This window comes from Gopherus evgoodei, unplaced genomic scaffold (genome assembly GCF_007399415.2).
Source record: "Gopherus evgoodei ecotype Sinaloan lineage unplaced genomic scaffold, rGopEvg1_v1.p scaffold_35_arrow_ctg1, whole genome shotgun sequence".
Classification (NCBI taxonomy): Eukaryota; Metazoa; Chordata; order Testudines; family Testudinidae; genus Gopherus; species Gopherus evgoodei.
Window position 1 is genome coordinate 2324413 of NW_022060027.1, and position 20964 is coordinate 2345376.

Sequence of the window (20964 nt, forward strand, 5' to 3'; positions counted from 1 at the left end):
GGACAAAGTACAACATGGTTTTACTAAAGGTAGATCGTGCCAAACCAACCTGATCTCCTTCTTTGAGAAAGTGACAGACTATTTAGACAAAGGAATGCGGTAGACCTAATTTACCTCGATTTCAGTAAGGCATTTGACACGGTTCCACATGCGGAATTATTAGTCAAATTGGAAAAGATGGGGATCAATATGAGAATTGAAAGGTGGATAAGGAACTGGTTAAAGGGGAGACTCCAATGGGTCGTACTGAAGGGTGAACTGTCAGGCTGGAAGGAGGTTACTAGTGGAGTTCCTCAAGGATCGGTTCTAGGACCAATCTTATTTAACCTTTTTGTTACTGACCTTGGCACAAAAAGCAGGAATGTGCTAATAAAGTCTGTGGATGACACAAAGCTGGGGGGTATTGCTAACATGGAGAAGGACTGGGATATCATACAGGAAGATCTGGACAACCTTGTAAACTAGAGTAATAGTAATAGGATGAAATTTAATAGTGAAAAGTGCAAGGTCATGTACTTAGGGATTAATAATAAGAACTTTAGATATAGATTGGGGACGCATCAATTGGAAGCAACAGAGGAGGAGAAGGACCTTGGGGTATTGGTTGATCACAGTATGACTATGAGCCACCAATGTGATATGGCCGTTAAAAAAGCTAATGCGGTTTTAGGATGCATCAGGCGAGGTATTTCCAGCAAAGATAAGGAGGTGTTAGTACCATTATATAAGGCGCTGGTGAGACCCCACCTGGAATACTGTGTGCAGTTCTGGTCTCCCATGTTTAAGAAGGATGAATTCAAACTGGAACAGGTTCAGAGACGGGCTACTAGGATGATCCGAGGAATGGAAAACCTGTCATATGAAAGGAGACTCAAAGAGCTTGGCTTGTTTAGTCTAGCCAAAAGAAGGCCGAGGGGAGATATGCTTGCTCTTTATAAATATATCAGAGGGATTAATATTAGGGAGGGAGAGGAATTATTTAAGTTTAGTACCAAGATACAAGAACGAATGGGTATAAACTGGACACTAGGAAGTTTAGACTTGAAATTAGATGAAGGTTTCTAACCATTAGAGGAGTGAAGTTCTGGAACAGCCTTCCAAGGGAGTAGTGGGGGCAAAAGATATATCTGGCTTTAAGATTAAGCTTGATAAGTTTATGGAAGGGATGGTATGATGGGAGAGCCTAATTTTGGCAACTGATCTTTGATTATTGCCAGATAAGTATGCCCAGTGGTTGGTGATGGGATGTTGGATGGGATGGGATCTGAGTTACTGCAGAGAATTCTTTTCTGAGTGCTGGCTGGTGAGTCTTGCCCACATGCTCAAGGTTTAGCTGATCACCATATTTGGGGTCGGGAGGTAATATTCCTCCAGGGCAGATTGGCAGAGGCCCTGGAGGTTTTTCGCCTTCCCCTGCAGCGTGGGGCATGGGTCACTTGCTGGTGGATTCTCTGCAGCTTGAGGTCTTCAAACCACAATTTGAAGACTTCAATAACTCAGGCATAGGTTAGGGGCTTATTATAGAAGTGGATGGGTAGGGTTCTGTGGCCTGCTTTGTGCAGGGGGTCGGACTAGATGATCACATTGGTCCCTTCTGAGCCTAGAATCTATGAACCTATGAATCTATTGTGTAGACTATTGCAGAAAACCGTCCATTTGCACATAATGCCCAGCTTTGCTGACTTGCACGGCATGATGTGTCTCCTGTTGTTAGCCCTCAGTGTAGTAACCAGTCTTCCTGTCTCTTGGCAGATGAGCCCTGGACCGTGGTATCATGGAAGGAGACAATAACTCTGTGGTGACTGAATTCATCCTGGTAGGAATTTCTGGAAACCCGCATGTGAAGTTCACCCTCTTTGGCTTCCTTTTTGCAATCTACCTACTGACCCTGGTCGGAAACGCTCTCCTGATCCTGCTTACCAGAGTGGACCTCCGACTCCACACCCCCATGTACTTTTTCCTCAGTAACTTGTCCCTCTTAGATATCTGCTATATCACCAGCAATGTCCCTCAGTTGATGGTCCATTGCCTCTCCAAGAGACCCTCCATCTCCCTGGGCAGGTGCTTGGCTCAGATGTACATCTCACTCTTCTTGGGGATAACTGAATGCCTTCTGCTGGCTGTGATGGCTTATGACCGCTGGGTGGCCATCTGCAAGCCACTGCGCTATACCCTTGTCATGACCAACAGGGTCTGCCTCCAACTGGCAGCCATGTCATGGAGTGGCAGTTTCCTCCTGTGCCTGTCTGATTTCCTGGCCAAGCAACCTCGTTTTTGCGGGCCCAACATCATCAACCACTTTGTTTGTGAGCTCCAGTTCATGCTGAAGCTGGCCTGTTCGGACACCCGCAGCAACCAAATCGTGATGATCAGCAATAGCGTCCTGGTCTTGCTGGTGCCCTTTTCCTTCATCCTCGTGGCCTATGTCCACATCATTGTGGCTGTCCTGAAGAGCCACTCCACCCAGGGCAGGACCAAGGCCTTCTCCACTTGTGCCTCCCACATCACCGTGGTGGCCTTGTTTTACGGGGCAGCCATCTTTGTGTATCTGCAGCCTCAGTCCAAATCTTTCGCGGATCAGGACAAGTACATTTCCCTCTTTTACGGAGCAGTCACTCCGGTTCTAAACCCTCTGATCTATAGCCTGAGAAACAAGGATGTGAAGGAGGCCCTGAGGAAGTTGGCAGGAGTGAAAATGAATTGCTGAGAGCTTCCGAGAGTTTTGATTCTTTTCTCCCATGTGTGCTTCACAGCCTTCTTCATGTGCCGCCTGACTCTACAATGTAGAGATGCTCAGGATAGAGAGTTGTAGAGGAACGTGATTCCTGACCTAAACCATGTTGGATGGTGAAGGAAGGATTCCAATTTCCCAGACTGAGGCAGACTTTATTTGTTCAAGTTTCACCTCGCATCTCTTTCTGTAGTAAATTATAAATGAGTAGAATAAAGGAAGATGGGAAGAAAAAGTCAAAATATGATTATTTTTTCTCAGAACAGGGAATCTTTTGGTGCAGAAGTGTCAAAATGTTATGTCTGACACTAACCTGTCTTCCCCTGAGCACTACTGTTAATCACGGAGAAATACTTCTCTGTGGGCTGAAATATATTTCCCCAAGGTGCATGCTAGTCACATGTTGTGATGGGTTCAGTCACAGAGACCCTGTAGCAAGGCCGAAGACTCACTGGCGTTGCGCCTCCTGCTGGTCATCTTGGAATTAACTCTTTTCCAGTCTCAGAGCACCCTCTGCTGGCCGGTGTCTTGCGTACGTCAGGCCCTGTGTCCCTCCCAGACCCTGGTGACCTTTATCTTGGGGTTCTGCCCCAGAAGTCCCCACACTCTGAGTCCTCTCTCCCAGGGGGACCCCCCAACCCTCTACACCCACTTTGCCTCAGTGGCTACTGCCAGTCATCATCTAGCTCTCATTCACTAGGGCAGACTGCAGCCTGTAAGGGCCATTTATCACTGGCAAGGGGGCTGGACCAACTGCCTAGCCCTAGGCGACACGTCTGCCACCCCAGTACCTCTTTAGGCCCCCAACAAGTCTTGCAGGGGAGTTGCCAGGCTGGAGTTCCCCAGCTTTTCTTGCCCTTTCCCAGCACTGCTCTGCTCCAGGTACTCTGTACTCCCGGGCAGCCAGGCCCTTCTCACTCCAAAACTAGAGTGAGTCTTCTTCAGCTCCTGGCCCCTTCAGCCTCCATATCATTTATTCTTTTACGTAGAGACTGTCCGTAAACTACATAAAACTACGTAAAAGAATAAATAGACACAAATCAGATGTCATGAATTATAACATACAAAAAGCAGTTGGAGAACACTTCAACCTCCCTGGCCACTCGATTACAGACCTAAAAGTCGCAATATTACAACAAAAAAACTTCAAAAACAGACTCCAACTAGAGACTGCTGAATTGGAATTAATTTGCAGATTGGACACCATTAAATTAGGTTTGAATAAAGACCGGGAGTGGATGGGCCATTACACAAAGTAAAACTATTTCCCCATGCTTATCTCCCCTCCACCCACCCAGTTCCTTATATCTCCTTGTCAAGTGCTGGAAATGGGCCATTTTCATTATCACTACAAACAGTTATTTTTCTCTCTTGCTGACAACAGCTCACCTTAACTGATCACTCTCCTTATAGTGTGCATGGTAACACCCATTGTTTCGTGTTCCCTCTGTATATATATATATATATCTTCCTTCTGTATTTTCCACTACATGCATCTGATGAAATGAGCTGTAGCCCACGAAAGCTTATGCTACAATAAATGTGTTAGTCTGTAAAATGCCACAAGTACTCCTGTGCTTTTTTCAGTAATACAAGTTATATTTCATTCTCCTAACTCCAGACATAGAAATAACACATGCAAACAAATAGGATGAACACACGCAGTGGATCCTAAGCTTTGTAATGATACCTTACAAGAGACCTTTCGCATAAAGCATATTCCAGTTACATCATATACATACTTATAAACATATTTTCATATGGAGTCCAACATCACACATCTTTCCTAGGATATACTGTAATCATTCCGTCAGAGGGGAAGCAGCAGTGCATCTTGGGAGTTGTAGTTCGGGTGTCTTGTTCCACCATTCTCTATGGTATGGATTATATCTCCCATGATGCATGGTGGTCACTATGTTTCCCATGATAAATTGCATCAGTTCAACCAGAGGCAGGGCCATTGTGGATTTGGCCCAGCTTTGGAAATCTTTCATTTTTATTTTCCTAATGGGAAATGGAAACAAGTTGCAGAAATTCCATTTTCCATCCAAAAAAAAAAGTTTTGACAGAAAATTCCCAACCCTCTCTATAAATGAACTAATAAAATTGCTCTTGAAATAAAGCATTTTGGCTTTTCTGCCTTGACACTGAAAAATCAGGCTTGCGCCAAGCGTTCTGCCATTGACAGGACCCAGTTCCCCTCCCAGAGTATCACTAGCGGATCTTGATTCAAAGAATCAGACCCAGCAAAGTTTGTACATTTCTCCGAGCACATGGCTGTTGCCACCCCTAATTTTAAATTACTTTGACAAGACTGAGGTTAGAACATAAGAACGGCATAACTGGGTCCGCCTGTAACCGGGCTCAGACGCACCCTGCGGCATCTCCTCCTGGTCTCTCAGGGAATTAGCTTGATTTCCAGTCCGGAGCACCCTCTGCAGGTCGGTGATCCGCCACAGCTGGCCTCTGTGTCCCTCCCAGACCCCTCTTCTCTCTGAGGTGCTGCCCCCTGGCAATACCCCAACAATCTCTGTGTGTCTCCCTTCCCCAGGGAGCCCCCACCCACTACCCCCACCTCACCTCAGTCAGGCTACTGCCAGTCCTGACCTAGCCCCGGCTCACTGGGGCAGACTGCAGCATAAAAGCCACTCATCACAGGCAAGGAGGTTTGACCTTCTGCCTTCTTCTACCACCCAGTACCTCTCTGGGCCCGGAACCAGGCCCTGCAGCCTGGGGAGTCGCCAGCCTAGAGCTCCCCTGCTCCCCTGGCTCTTCCCCAGCCCTGCTTCACTCCCAGGTACCTTCTTACTTCCCTGCAGCCAGGCCAGTCTCCCTCCATTGCTAGAGAAGAGACTCTGCTCAGCTTCTGGCTGCTCTGGCCTTCTTAAAAGGCCCAGCTGTCCTGATTGGGGCATGGCCAGTTTGGGATTTTTCTCCTAGCCCCTAGACCTTTCCCAGGGCTGGCTTCTACCCTGTCAGGACTGGAGCAGGTAACCACCTGGTATTACGATGCTGTTCTGGCGGGACCCAACTGAGAGTGCCAATTCAGGACCAATTGCTCAAACAGGGCAGTTACAGCCCAAGGCTGGGGTTTTTCCACCTCTAAGGCAAACCAAACCAGACAGACAGAGGACTTCGGTCTCATCCCACTGGCTAACCACAAGTCATACAAGCAATTTCCTTAGATACTCCAGTCACTGAGTATCACCACCAGTGCCACTCGTCCTGGGGATGAATGGTTATGAAAACCAACACCCCAATAAAAGAAAACGGTTCTCTCGATCCCAAAGAATCAAGCCCCAGATCCAGGACAATATACTCATCAGCTCTTACCCACAAATCACGCTGTTGCCAATCCTTTAGAATCCAAAATCTAAAGGTTTATTCATAAAAGGAAAAAGATAGAGACGAGAGCTAGAATTGGTTAAATGGAATCAATTACATACAGTGATGGCAAAGTTCTTAGTTCAGGCTTGCAGCAGTGATGGAGTAAACTGCAGGTTCAAATCAAGTCTCTGGAGAACATCCCTTGCTGGGATGGGTCAGTCAGTCCTTTATTCAGAGCTTCAGTTTGTAGCAAAGTCCCTCCAGAGGTAAGAAGCAGGATTGAAGACAAGATGGAGATGAGGCATTAGCCTTTTATAGGCTTTTCTAAGTGTAAGAACACTTCTTTGTTCTTACTGTGGAAAATTACAGCAAAATGGAGTCTGGAGTCACATGGGCAAGTCCCTGCATACTTTGCTGAGTTACAAGGAGGACTGGTGCTTCTATTTAGGCGACCTAGGCTGCTTGTACTCCACCTCCGTAAGAGGAATAAAGAGTATAGCGCTGCTGCTGGTGTGCTGAGGCACCAGTGTAAACAGGGAATAATCTTAGTATGCAGTGACTGACGTCCGGAAGCTTTCCATAATCCTTTTTAGTGAAGGTCCCGCTCTTTGTTTTGTTGTGATGCCTCTTTGTTTTGTTGTGAACTCCGGTCTCCCAGAGCTGCTTATCAAAAAACCAAACACAGCTCCTGTTTGCTGTGAATGAGGCAGGCAGGGGGCTCCCTTTGGAACGCCCACAGCTAGTGTTTGCTTGAGGAGAGAAGCAGCAGCGGCGGGCGGGAGAGACGGAAGGTGGGGGTCCATTTCGGCAAGCGGCTGCTTATCTGGTCTGTGAGGAAAAAAACAAACAGCTGCTGTTTGCTTTCAGTCAGTGAGAGAGGGGTGGGGAAGGGGTCGGAACTTGCAAGGCAGGGAGCTGACATAGTGTCGGCTCCAAAAATTCACTCTCTCTCTCTCCCCCCACGCTCCTTGTCACACTACACCCCACCCCTTTTGAAAAGCACATTGCAGCCACTTGAATGCTGGGATAGCTGCCCACAATGCACCACTCCCAATGCCGTTGCAGATGCTGCAATGTGGCCATGACAGTGCGCTGGCAACTGTCAGTGTGGACAGACTGCAGCGCTTTCCCTATTCAGCTGTACGAAGACAGGTTTAACTCCCAGCGCTGTACAGCTGCAAGTGTAGCGCAACCACTGGGGGCAGCTTCCATTGTCCTCCCTCCCCCACCACTGTCCTGCCCGCTCCAGCCCCCTAATGTTCAACCGATGTTGTTTCACCTCCCATATTCTCCTTCCCCCCACAGCTCCTCCTCCCAGCCCAGGTAAGTGCCATTTCCCCAAGAGCAGCCTGGCACCAAGCCCACCAGGGCCTCTGAGAGATGGTGGCCATATTAACTGAGGGCGGGGATGGGCATTAGAAGGGAAATGGGGCAGGGAGGCAGTGTGAGGGGGGCAGAATGGGTGGGAATTGAAGGGGGCAGAATGGGAGATGGGGGGCAAGTGGGTTTGGGGGGTGTTAGTTGTGGGCAAATCTGCTACTTGTCCCCCTCCTGCTCCGTGGTTCTGAGGGAAGCTGAGGGTGGAGTCTCCCAGGTGGTTGGGGGGTGGCTGGTGAACAGGAGGGTTGCGGATTTAAGAAGCCCCATTGGGACCATCCGGCTGGGCTCCTGAACCATCTTCTAACATTGCCCTCGAGTCGTGGTGCCCCTCGGCAGTGCCCAGCGCTGGGTCAGAGCAACCCCTGAGTGATGATACCACCATCAAACTAGGGTCCTGCTCCCAGCCCCTAGGTCTAGCCACTAGTCCCCACTCCTCTCCCAGAGCTGGGAACTGTTATATCCTTGGGGGCAACCGGTTTAGGAAGAAATCACTTGAGGCCAGACAGCAGACAGCTAACAAAACTACCATTTATTTACACACAGAGCTCACCTAACCGGCCGAAGCGGGCTAGGCTACTCCTTAATAATCTAACTCAGTTGCCATGGGAATAAAAACCATGACAACCAAATACATAACATATTCCTCCCCCTCTAATAAGAAGGTTCCCTAAATAAAACACACACTAGACTAGAGAAGGAGGGTAGACTGCCTCCATTCCCGGCTAAACCCTGGGAATTATTTTGCCCCATAACCATGGGTTCACCCTAGCTAAAGGTCCAGCTGATGAGGAGGCCTTCTGTCTCTAGGTGGATTACGGTGAACTCCTGGTGTTGTTGCACCCGAAAGTACCACGGGCTCAGGGTCCGTAGCACAGAGAGGTAAGGAGGTGGTATCAACTCATGCTGGGCAAAAGGGTATCTCAGCCGCCGGCAGTAATGGAGGAGAACAGCCAGAAACAGGTGATTCATGATTCGGTGTCTCACCAGAAGAGATGAAGTCAGACCACTCAACTGCAGATGTGTTCTGAGGACTGGCATGACCTGGCAACAGCTGATCTACATGTCGCCGCCAGGTAAGATTCTCTGCAGTCCGGACTCTGTAGGAAACAGGTCCTGTTTGAGTGATGATCGTGGCGGGGACCCATTTAGCTCTGGAAGTATAATTCCGAGCCAAAACTGGCTGTCCCGGGCTAAAGGTTCGTTCTTTTGCTCTGGGTGCCCATCTGATGACTTGATATTGCTGCTGATGTTGCACAATTTGTCGGGTTTCAGAAGGTTTCAGCAGATCAAAGCAAGTGTGCAGCTGTCGTCCCATCATTAGAAAGGCCGGGAATACCCGGATCATAGCATGAGGTGTGTTTCTGTAGGAAAGTAAGAAGATATCCAGACGCTTTTGAATGGAGTGTTGTCCCCTTACTGATTTCAAAGCATGTTTCATTGTCTGCACAAATCTTTCAGCTAATCCATTGGTGGATGGATGATATGGTGCTGACGTGATGTGGTGTATCCATTTGTCTTCATAAAATTGTGAATCTCCTGAGAGACGAACTGTGGTCCGTTGTTACTCACAAGTTGTTCTGGGAGACCGAAACGACTAAAGAGTCCTCATAGTTTTTGGATAGTACTCTGCAGTAGTGGACTGCATTATACAGACTTCTGGCCATTTAGAATGGGCATCTACTGCCACCAAGAACATGCTTCCTTCAAGGGTGCCAGCGAAGTCAATCTGAATGTGTTGCCACGGGTTTTCAGACCAGTCCCATGAATGTAGGGGTGCCCACTGGGGTGCATTCCTCACACCCTGACATGACTAACAAGCTTTTGCTTTCTCTTCAATAGCACTGTCCAATCCAGGCCACCAAAAATAGCTTCATGGAATTTCCTTCATGCGCACTATTCCACAGTGACCGGAATGGAGCTGTTCTAACATCTGTGATCTCAGTGGTGGTGGGATAATGACACGTCTCCCCCACAACAAACAACCAGATTGGACTGATAACTCCATCCTCCTGGACATGTAGGTAAGAAGGTCAGGTGAGATCGGAGAGGTTGGTCAAGATTTTCCATGCATCACCAGGTCCATAACTTGGGACAATACTGGGTCAGCGCGAGTTGCCTTCTTTATCTGAGTAGCAGTGATGGGTGTATTCTCTACCTGTTTAAAGTAGAAGATTTCCTTTTGGGCACTATCTTGATGTTTGACTGCCAAAGGCAACCTTGAGAGGCCATTTGCATTGCCGTGCAGAGTGGATTTCCGATATTTGATTTCATATGTGTGTGCTGAAAGTAACAATGCCCAACGTTGCAGACGACTAGCAGCTAATGGGGGAATGCCTGTGTAGGGTCCAAAAACTGACATCAGAGGTTGATGGTCTGTGAGAAGAGTAAACTTTAGCCCAAACAGGTACTGATGAAACTTCCGAATTCCAAAAACAATTCCTAATGCCTCACATTCGATTTGGGCGTAGTTAGTTTCTGCTTTGCTTAGAGTGCATGATGCAAAAGCAATATGTCTCTCTTCTCCCAAAGGCATAATCTGTGACACAACTGCTCCCACTCCAGAAGGGGTGGCATCGCAGGCCAATTGTAGGAGTAAGGATGGATCAAAGTGCGTTAGAACTTCAGAATTTAGCAATGCATCCTTAGCTTTGTTAAATGCAACATCACAGGCTTCAGTCCACTTCCAGGCCTTGTTCTGCCCCAGGAGCTCATGAAGTGGTTTTAGCAGTGTGGCTAACTGTGAGATGAACTTTCCATAATAGTTCAGTAGTCCTAGAAACGAGCGCAGCTGGCTTACATTTCGAGGTGGGGGAGCCTCTACAATAGCTTTAACTTTTGCAGGGGCCTTATGAAGACCTGCAGAATCAATGATGTGTCCCAAATATTCAACAGAGGGCTTGAAGAATTCACACTTGTCTTTGCAAACTCATAGGCCATACTCTTCCAGTCTCTGTAAGGTAGCCTCTGAATTCTTTAAGTGATCCTCTTCATTCCTTCCAGTGACTAGGATATCATCCAGATAACACTGAACTCCTGACAAGCCACACAAGATCTGGTCCATAGCCCTCTGGAACAGGGCGGGAGCAGACGTTATTCCGAAGGGTAGGCAACAGTATCGATAAAGCCCCTTATGAGTCATAATAGTCAACAGCTCTTGGGACTTTTCATCGACATGCATCTGTAAGTATGCTTGACTCAAATCAATCTTACTGAACTTTTTTCCCCCAGCCAGGCCTGCGAAGAGGTCATTGATGCGGGGAAGCGAGTATTGCTCTGCACACAACACTGGGTTGACAGTGACTTTAAAATCACCGCAAATCCAGAGACAGCCATCTTTCTTCACTATTGGGATGATAGGAGTGGCCCATAAGCTATGGGTAACTGGTATTAGGACTCCATTGGTGACCAGGCGCTCCAAGTCCGCTTCAACTTTTGGCGTGATGGCATATGGCACAGTTTGGGCTTTCAGATATTTTGGTGGACTGTCAGGTTTAATGTTCAATGTCACAGTGATTCCCTTCATACTTCCCAGATCCTCTCCAAAAACAGAAGCATGTTTCCTTAGTATAGGGGTTAGACTGGTTTCTTCTTCAGTCATCCGGTGCACTTCTGCCCAGTTCAGCTGAATCTTCCCAAGCCAAGACCTACCCATTAAGGCTGGGTAGTTACCTCTCACCACAAACAGTGGCAATTTAGCAGCTTGTCCATTGATCTCCACCTTAACATCAATAGTGCCCAACATGGGCACAGCTTCTCCCGTATACGTCTTCAGAACAGTTTTTGTTGCCTTAAGCGGAAGATGCTGTAGCTTTTCTTTACACACAGTCTCGGAGACCCGCGAGATGGCTGCACCAGTGTCCAGTTGCATGCGTATAGGTTTGCCATCCAACAACGGGGTTACCCAGTATTCATGTGAGCCCACTGCCAAAGACAAAACATGCAGTGGCACTTCCGCTTGCGATGAGGTGTCACCTTGATCATCCTGGGTCTGCTCTAGGGTGTGCAGGGTTCCTCTTTTTGTCAGCCAGACCACAGGCCTCTTTTTCTTTTGTTTACAGGCACACTCAATATGTCCCTTTTTGCCACAGTATCGACACACCAGGTCCATACACCAGCATTCTGATACCTGGTGACCTGGCTTACCACAGCGGTAACATTCTTGACTCTGCACAGTTTTGTGAGTAGGTTCTTGTGACACTTTTTGCACCCTAGGGGATGCACCGATGTATTGCGCCTCCCTTGTAGCCAGTTCCATGGAGACAGCAATATCAACAGCCTTCTGTAATGTAAGCTGAGCCTCTGTCAGCAGGCGCTTCCATATAGCTTCACTGTGCAGGCCACACACTAACCTGTCACGCAGGGCATCATTTAACATCTCCTTAAATTCACAGTGTTCTGCTAGCTTTTTTTAAATTCCTACAAATTGTACAACTGTTTCATCTTCTTTTTAGTCTCTTTTGTGGAACCGATATCTTTCAGCAATTACCAGTGGTTTGGGGGAAAAATGGGACCCCAGGATTTCCACAATGTCACTGTAAGATTTAGTCTCAGGCTTAACAGGGTGTAGTAAACTGTGTTGCAGGGAGTAGGTTTTAGCCCCTACAACACTTAAGAATATTGGCACCTTCTTCACTTCTGTAATGTCATTTGCAACAACGAAAAGTTCAAAACGCTCAGTATACATAGGCCACTGCTCTATATTCTCATCAAAAGGTTCCAGTGGCCTGGTCACAGTAGCCATGGTTTTAGTTTCACTTTCACAGTCAGTGCAAACAAGCAGTTTTTTTGTTTGTTTGTCCTTTACCTTGACTTCTACTTCCTTCTGTTACTGGAGCAACACCGGAATCCCATCCATCGTCACCACTTGTTATATCCTTGGGGGCAGCCGGTTTAGGAAGAAATCACTTGAGGCAGACAGCAGACAGCTAACAAAGCTACCATTTATTTACAGACACAGAGCTCACCTAACCGGCGGAAGCTGGGTGGGCTATCCCCAAATAATCTAACTCATTTGCCATAGGAACAAAAACCATGACAACCAAATACACAACACTGGGCTCCAGCCACTGAAGCCCCTGCTGTGTGGGAAACGGGAGAAGGGATCCCACCTGCCTCAGGTATTAACACACAGTGCCGGCGCGGGGATAGGGGCTGTGGGGTACCCCAGAGGAGGCAGTTTGTCATTCCGTGTTTATTACAAATCTGGAGATTAACAGGATGCAAAATAACACAAAACGCAAGATTAACAGGATGCAAAATAACACAAAACGCAAGATTAACAGGATGCAAAATATCCACCTTGCCGCGTCCTGTCCCTCCCCCTGGTGCTGAACCCCCATGGCCCCCCACATGTGTGGCAGCACCAGCTGTCGAAGTGGTTACTGGGGGACTATACACGGAATCCATTCTCCTTGGGGGTGACCCCCCCCGGGTTCATGTTATGGGGATGAGAGGAAGGTGCCCCCTTCACCCTGTGGGTGCTGCCCATGGGGCCCCTGGTTCATGTTGATCGCAGTGTACAGGATGGGCTCAGGGGCAGGGGCCAGGCCCCCTGGTTTGGCCTGCAGCGTTTGGAGGTCCAGCTCAGCGTAGGTGAGTCCCTCAGTGCTGGGCTCCTGGGGCTGGGAGGGGAGAGAGTCACTGTGAGCTGTGTGTGTGTGTGAGAGAGTGTGCATGTGTGTGTGCGTGCGTGTGTGTGCGTGTGCCAACACACACACACTGCCACACTGCACATAGCGATGTGCACACACACAGAGATTTGTACACACACAGGTGAACTTACACCAATGTAGAACATCAATGTGTGTGTTCCCCGCACCTCCCTTAGGGAGTGGATGTACAGAAGCAGAAGAGCAGACCCAACCCCTCCACCAAGGGGCAGCAATGTTCACACCCATGTACAACTGCTCTGACACACTCTGTCCTGTCCAGTGGTGGGCTCTGGAGAGCGGCTCTTCCTCCCGCCCCTCCCCTGGGGAATCCAGTGACACCCGCTCTCCCCGGACAGTCCAGCCACACAGCTTCATGGGGCAGAGATCAGGGAAATCCCCCCTGGCACCTGCCCCCCTGGAATTCCGCTGACGCTCTGCAAACCTCAGACAAATGCAAACATTTGGGGGGAAGGTTCGGGGGTGGGGGTGAGTTTGTGGGGTGCAAGGTCAGCCTCTTATTCTCTGTGTTCTGGGTCTCTCCCCTCCCCTCTGCCCCCCAATCCCGGTGGGAGCCCTGTTGCTGATCCCTGTTGCTCTAGTGGGGCCCACGCAGGGCCAGATTGGTGGGCCGGTGGGTGTCTTGGGGAGTGGGAGGCACTTACCAGAACATCCAGCTTCGTCCCTTGGCCCATAAGGGTGTCTGTGGAAGAGAGACAGAGCCAGTGAGGGACTGGGTCCAGATCAGGGCCTGGGGCCTGGCCTCCCACCCCACATCTCAGCCCTTTGCAGAGTGGCCCACCTGCCCCCCAGCACACAGGGCTTGGGAAGGGTAATGAGCTCCGTGGTGCAGCAGAGGAAACTGAGGCACAGAGCAGGGCGGGGGAACCCCAAGGGGGTGCAGTGAGACAGGGGCAGAGATGCCTCGTCCCACAGCGACACACAGGCTGCACCCCACATCAACGTGTACTCCCCCCCAAGGACACAGTCCCCACCAGAGGACACCCGTCTCTCCCCTCTGCTCCCCTTCCCTCCTCCCCATGGCTGCCCCCTCGTGTGTGACTTACCGACTGTGGCTGCAGCCTCAGACTCTCTACAGGGACAAAGAGAGAGAGATCATAACAAACCCAGGAGTGCTGCCTCCCAGCCCCCCTGCTCCAACCCACTAGACCCCACTCCCCTCCCCGAGCCAGGGAGAGAACCAGGAGTCCTGTGTCCCGGGACAGGTAGATTGGGGGTAACAGAGGGGGGCCTCACCTGCTCTCTCTCAGTGCTGGTCCTTTCCCTGCAGAGACAGGAAGCAGAATCATCCATCAGTCGACCCAGATCCCCATGTACCTGCCCTGCCCCTCAGCCTCAGAGGGCAGCCGGGACGGGGGGCTCAGGAGGGAGGGATTCCTCCCTCTACCTCTCTGCTTGGATACCCTAGAGACAGGCTGAGCCCTGCTCCTTGCAGCACAGCACCCCCTATGGAGCCCCCTGCTCCCTGCAGCACAGCACCGCACCCCCTATAGGGCCCCCCACTCCCTGCAGCACCACGCCCCCTATGGAGCCCCTCACCCCCTGCAACACAGTGTCCCCTATAGAATCCCTTGCCCCCTGCAGCACAGCGCCACCTATGGAGCCCTCCCACTCCCTGCAGCACAGCGCCCCCTATAGAGCCCCCTGCTCCCTGCAGCACAGCACCGCACCGCCTATGGAGCCCCTCGCCCCCTGCAGCACAGCACCCCTATGGAGCCCCTCACCCCCCCTGCAGCACAGTATTCCCTATAGAATCCCTTGCCCCCTGTAGCACAGCGTCCCCTGGGGGGGGCCTGTTCTCTCTGCCAGGGGAGAGCACCCCCTGCTGGGCCCCCTGCTCTGCCCCCTGGGTTTCCTGGCCTGTCTCCCATCCAAGCCGTGACCCCTTCCCAGCCCGGCTTAGCAGCAGGTTTAACCCTTCTCTCGCTGGGCAGGGCACTCACTTCCTCGGCTGCTTCTGTGGCAGAGGATGCTCAGGAGGAGGAGGAGGCCGGCGGCCGCTGCGCTCACCCCGGCAATGATGGGACCGGTCAGAACCGATGCTGCGCGTGTTTCTGATCCACCTGGGAAGCAGTACCAGGCCATGAGCGCCATGAGTGGCTGGATCGTTACCTGCTACCCCAGCCCCTCCCCCTCGAGGACTCAGGGACCCACAGCAGAATATGCTACTGAGCTGGGAGGGGCAGGAGCAGAGGGGATGCTGGGTAATAGTGGTCATGGGAGTTCACTGCCAATGGCAAAGGGCTGTCCTGGGGTAGGGGCAGAGTGTGTGCGGGGGGTTCATGCCCCATGTACCCTGTGAAGCCAGCTGGGCCCGAAACCCATAGCCTGGCCCTCTAGGTCCTGCTCCTCTCTTGGGAATTTCCCAGCAGCTTCAGCTCACTTCTGTGTAACAATCATGTGGGTGGGGCGATGGCAGTGGGCGGAGCTCGTGGCTGGAGAGGGCACTTTGAGATCATTGGGAGAATTATGCCCCACTGAAGCAATCAGCAGCAGAAAACAGAATTGTGCTGTCATCGCAACGGTCACCATTAGGTTCCAGAGTCAACAACATGTCACTCTGAATGGGTGGCTTCAAGTGTTAACACCATGTCTATCTGAATTGATAGGTTCTAGGGTTAACATCCCGCTGGGCAGCACCCATGTGAAGGGAGAGCTCTGCTTTTGAGCTGTTCCCTTAGGCTCTGTGCAGACACAGGCAGACCAATGGGATACACAGGACCATTTTCCCCGGCTCTCTGTCCCTGGCCCAGTTTTTCCATGGGGATACACACCGAGTTGTGCCCCACATGGGTGGCTTTCTGGTGCTTGGGAACAGCACAGCATCCCAGTCTGTGGGGCCCCCAGGGTGGGGCTGTGCATGGGGGTAAGCTCTCCCAGGCTCTGCCCCCACCAAGCCAATCTGGCATCTGTCCCGTGACATCCCCCCAGCATATGAAATGAGTCGGGGCTGTCAGCCCAAATGGGGCATTCGCTGTGGAGATCTGTCCCGATCCCACCCAAACAGCCCTTCGTGGCTTCCCCTGGGGGTGGCTGTGAGGACAGCACAAACATGTTTCTGTGGGGGTTGATGGCGATTTCCTGCCCCCAGCCCCAGTACCTGGCCTTGTGCTGCCTGGGTGGGTTGGAGCCAGCGCCGTTCCTGGCTGAGTTGGGTCAGTTCCCCCTGTGGAAATAGAACCAGCGTCTGTCAGGGGCCAAGGTGCAGGAGTGAGAAAGCTGGAGCCCTGGTGTTTGGGGTTAGTTATACGGGGAAACTCTCCTCCCACCAACCAGTGATGGGGGCTTTTCCCTGAGCTGAGGGAGAGGATGGGACCCAGGGATTCAGGCTGGCTCATCACCCCGGGGATCACAGGAGGGGAGGATCAGCCCAGAGAGACCTTCAGTGCAGATACAGCCCCTGCCTGGCTCCACAATAACTGGAACTGCAATCATTAATGACTAGTATTAATTACCAGGAGCCCCTGTCCTGAGCCTCGTGTGCTCAGAGCTGTAGGAACACAGGACACAGAGAGGGTCCCTGCCCCACTCAGGTGCCAGTCACACCTGGAGTCACTGTGGAGCAGCTCTGGGCGCGGCTGTTCCTTTTTCGGAGGAGGACGCCCTTGTCTATAGAGCTAGAGAGGAGCTCGTCTGTACAACGGGGCTGTATCAAACCAGGGAGTGTGAATTCCAACAGCCCACACTCGCTCTGAGATCACCAGTGTGGGTTGGGAACCACACTGGATTCATCATTTCGGGTCCAGTTTTCATATAGACAAGGTCTTCGTCCATCTTTCTATCCCTCACCAGACACACTCCCATCTGTCCGTCACCCTATGTTGCCACAGACCCACGACCTCACATCCCCATGGATCTATCCATCGTTCTCTGTGTAGACGACCTGAATCCAACAGTTCTGTCTGCAGGGACCATCCCCCTCCAAACAGCCTGATTGGCCCAGGCGGCATCTGAGCCAGGAGCCCTGTTCCCTGGGGGATAAATTGTTCCATTTCTCCCGCTCACCTTCTCCCTCCGGCTCCGTCATGGGGTGATCCGGCTGCTGGGGCCCAGCTGGGTCGGTTCCCTCTGGGGAACTAAAATGAGCGACGGCTGGGATGGGGGAAGGACGGAACCAGCACCCAGGCCTGGGGCAGGAAGGGGCTGAAACAGTGACTCAGGGATTACGCTGCTTGGCCCATGACCTGGTGTATGTTACAGGTTCAGTTGTCCGGGCTTGTGGGTGAATTCAGTGCTGGACCTGGGGCTGGTGCCGGCTGGGGAGCCCCTGGGGTCTGATTCCTCGGTATGTCCCTAGAGTGAGGGCAGCTGGGGGAGCATTCCTCTGGAAAAGGCCCCTGCTCTGCAGCTCCTCTTGGGGTCAGGTATCGTCCCTCTCTTGGCCCTGAACCTCCAGCAGCTTCTGCTCACCCCTAGCTGGGAAACCCTCAGTGACTCTGTCCCCGCTCCCCAGCCAGGTGTCCCCTCTGCTGGGCCCAGGGCTCAGGGCAGAGCTGGCTCTGAGCATCTCATTGGGGCAGACACCCCCTGAGGGTCTGGCTGGGTGTGGGGCTGTGATTGAGGACCGACACTGAAGGAAACCTACTCTCCCAGGGACCCTCGCAGAGAGAGCATCTATGGAGACTGCTTGACCCACTGCTAGCAAAAGACCTTCCCAGTAAGCTGGAAGAAGCTATAAAGAGGGGAAGTGACAACATCCGTTGGCCTAACTCCCCCCACAACTCAACACCTGAAAACACATCTGGAGGACAAAGACTTTGAACTGGGGAGGGTGGTCCTGGCCAGAAGGCAGTTCCAGTCTGTGTACTGAAGATCTGTGATCTCTATGTGCCAGCTACCAGGGGGAGATGCTGCTTGATTCAAATCCTGGTGAGTTTGTAGAACTCAGACTGTCCGTTTATTTTTGTTTCTTAAGTAACTGACTCTGATCTCTACGCTTGCTAGTTATAATCACTTCAGCTCCATCTGTCTGGAGTTAATAAATCTGTTTTATATTTGACCTCAAACAGTGTGTTTCTGTTGAAATGCCTGGGAAATCTCAGCTCAGATTGTAAAGGCTGGTGTGTGTCCTCTCCCCACCGAGGGAGGGCCGGACTGGGTAATGAACAGACACTGCTCAGGCTTCTGACCAGTGCAGGACGGTACCAGGCTGGGGATCAGGGAGGGACTTGGCTGGCGCGTCCCTATTAATGGTCTGTGAGAGGCTGGGAGATTGTTCATGTCACTCCGGTGGGTGTGTCCCTGGCTGCGGATGGCTGGGTAAGTGCAGGACCTGCCAGAGTTTGTAGCTTGACATCAGCATCACAGTTGCGAGGGAAACCCCAGATTGGTGGGACAGAGAGTCCAGCGGTTCCACAGACCCACCCCGGGAACCCTGTCACAGAGCAGAGATACTGAGCTGGCTCCTCACCTGCTACCATCAGCTCCACGGGGTCGCTGGGATGCGACCAGACGGGCGGGTCCGATTTGGTGCCATATTGGCAGCTGTAGTTCCCTGTGTCTCTCCAGCTCACGTTGTTGATGGTAAACTCAGCCACTCCCCCAGCAGTCTCTGCCCAGCGCCGTACGTCCGGGTTTCCAAGTTTATACATGAGGACCGTCACGTTCTGGCATCGACACTCACACAGAATGATCACAGTTTCCCCCAGGGCGACTTCCCTGCAGGGGCTCAGGGAGATGGAGGGTTTGGGGTAGCTGAGCTCTGCCGTGAGAAGGAGACAGGCCATGAGACAGACCCCGGCACAGTCACTGCACCTCGTCCTCACCGCACGGTCCCAGATACGGGGCACCTGGGAGAAAAGCAGCCAGAGGATCCTCTCCGAGAGCCCAGAGATTCCTGGGAGCTACGACCAACACTGCCTGAGGACCTAAATCCAGAGGGGAGAGGGATAGCTCAATGGTTTGAACATTGGCCTGCTAAATCCAAGGTTGCAAGCTCAATCCTTGAGGGGACCATTTAGGGAACTGCGGTAAAAATCTGGGGATTGGTCCTGCTTTGAGCAGGGGGTTGGACTAGATGACCTCCTGAGGTCCCTTTCAAACCTGATATTCTACGATTCACCCTCTACACCTGTCTATCCACTTAATGGTTCCCCCCACCCCCACCCAGCCTGGGAGCCAGGATGCCTCGGTTCTATCCCTGGCACTGGGAAGGGAGTGGTATTAAGTGGTAAGTGCTGGGAGCTGCACAGGCACAGTGAGAAAAATCCCTCACCCTAAAGCCAACCCTGACTATCTAACCAGACACAAGGTGCAGGCAGGATGATTCATACAAGAGGAAAAGGAGACACAGGCAAGTAAGTGACACCACAAGGATTTCTGGGGGCAGGGATTCTCCCCCATCCTGTGCCAGCCCTGAATCTACAGCAGCTGGGAATCCCTAGCCCTCTGTCCCCACTCCCTGGGCCCCTTACCTGCTACAACTATCCGCACGTAATCACGGGGATCCATGGGCAGCTCCGAGCTGGAGTGAGATCTGCAGCTGTAGAACCCTCCGTCTCCACGTCTGGCACTGGGGATGGTGAATTCATCCCTGGCCCCAGCATCCAGCTCCTTGATTTGGATTCCATCTTTATAAAGAAATAACTTCCTGCCCTCACACTGACACTGACAGCGGATGGTGACGGCTGCCCCCAGGACGATCACCCCGCTGGGGCTGACAGAGATGGAGGGTCTGGGCGCAGGGAGTTCTGCATTCACACACAAACAGGAGTGAGATAGGGAGACAGAAACCCCTCCCTGTGTGTCTGTAACCTGCCCTTAGTGCCCATCCCCAGGGTAACAGACACCTCACTGCATCTACAGGGAACCTGTGAGCCAGGTTCTGATCTCAGCCCCCCAGGGTCAATCTAGACTGAGTTTTGGGGGAAGGTTCCAGGTTCAGCTGTTCTTTTCCCCTCTATCTTCTGCTGCCTCCCCCACGTCCCCTATTGTTAACACGTAGCCTTGAGCAGCACAGATACTCACTTCCAGACACCTCGCTCCACAGGGCCGGCCAGCAGCCTGGGGAGGAGACGGCTTGTTAGCAACTGGATCCTACACTCTGGCCTCAAATCCCCACCATGGGCTCATGCCCTGGTCTCAGATCCCCCCTTGGGCACATGCCCTGGTCTCAGATCCCCCCTTGGGCACATGCCCTGGTCTCAGACCCCCCCCCCATGGGCACACGCCTTGGCTGTCTGCAATACTCACCGAGGAAGAGTATGGTGAGAGCAGATACCATGATGGGGCACTGAGGGGCCCCTCAGCACTGCCACCAACACCCCGGTGACCAGCTCCACCGAGCCCCAAATAAGGAACTCAGCTGCTGGCTGCAGCTAGAGGAAGTTGACATGTCTTGTCTCTTCCTGCGTCCATCACACCTTGTCTTTAATCTGCAGGCAAAATCTAACGCAACCCAAGTAAGCAGCAGGCCCTGCAAAACTGAGGAAACCCGGAGACCGTCAGCCTGGCCAATCATCGTGCAGCTCACAGCTTGTTTGTGTCAGGCTGGGGAGCAGGAGCAGGTCACCCTCAATGTACCCTGCAGCCTTGGGGAAGGTGCACCGGGCTAGGAGCCAGGAGACCGCAGAGTCTAGTCTTCAATCTTCACCTGATCACAATTTCCATGCTGATTCCACCCTCCAACCCTGTCCTTTCTTACATTCTGAAATTAAACCTCACTGGTGACCAATGTAGGTAAAATTAATATGTGATCATGCAATTAAAGGATGGTGTCGTAATGCATGTGCACGAGGGGGCAGAGTTAAGGTTCAGGAAACTCTAACTGGGGCATTTCCCAGTGCTGGAGGATTTGACTCTGTAGCCTTCCCTCTCATCCTCCAAAGTTGCCCACGTGTGACATGAGCCGTGGCACCA

General features: G+C 51.7%; 2 protein-coding genes across 2 annotated transcripts; one reads left to right on the top strand and one right to left on the bottom strand.

Moving 5' to 3' along the window:
* The first annotated feature begins 1774 nt into the window (after positions 1 to 1774).
* LOC115641521 (olfactory receptor 13H1-like) lies at positions 1775 to 2707 on the top strand. The gene has a single exon (XM_030544726.1). The coding sequence runs from the start codon at positions 1775 to 1777 to the stop codon at positions 2705 to 2707; it is 933 nt and encodes a 310-aa protein (XP_030400586.1).
* A 10107-nt stretch (positions 2708 to 12814) lies between these two features.
* LOC115641589 (leukocyte immunoglobulin-like receptor subfamily B member 2) lies at positions 12815 to 20387 on the bottom strand. The gene is made up of 11 exons (XM_030544882.1): positions 20299 to 20387; positions 20074 to 20109; positions 19521 to 19796; positions 18518 to 18808; positions 17113 to 17175; positions 16208 to 16273; positions 15051 to 15170; positions 14344 to 14371; positions 14154 to 14179; positions 13752 to 13789; positions 12815 to 13059 (listed from the first exon to the last, which is right to left on the bottom strand). The coding sequence occupies exons 1-11, from the start codon at positions 20327 to 20329 to the stop codon at positions 12877 to 12879; spliced, it is 1158 nt and encodes a 385-aa protein (XP_030400742.1). The 5' UTR covers positions 20330 to 20387; the 3' UTR covers positions 12815 to 12876.
* Between the last annotated feature and the right edge of the window lie 577 nt (positions 20388 to 20964).

What these genes read in the sequence shown, in the direction of transcription:
- LOC115641521 (XM_030544726.1), top strand. Translation starts at nt 1,775, where the DNA reads ATGGAAGGAGACAATAACTCTGTGGTGACTGAATTCATCCTGGTAGGA.
- LOC115641589 (XM_030544882.1), bottom strand. Translation starts at nt 20,329, where the DNA reads ATGGTATCTGCTCTCACCATACTCTTCCTCG. An exon ending in CGTGGAGCTGATGGTAGCAG is followed by an intron (nt 17,176 to 18,517) that starts GTGAGGAGCCAG and finishes TTAGTTCCCCAG; the next exon opens with AGGGAACCGACCCAGCTGGG. An exon ending in CCACAGAAGCAGCCGAGGAA is followed by an intron (nt 14,372 to 15,050) that starts GTGAGTGCCCTG and finishes CTGTCTCTGCAG; the next exon opens with GGAAAGGACCAGCACTGAGA.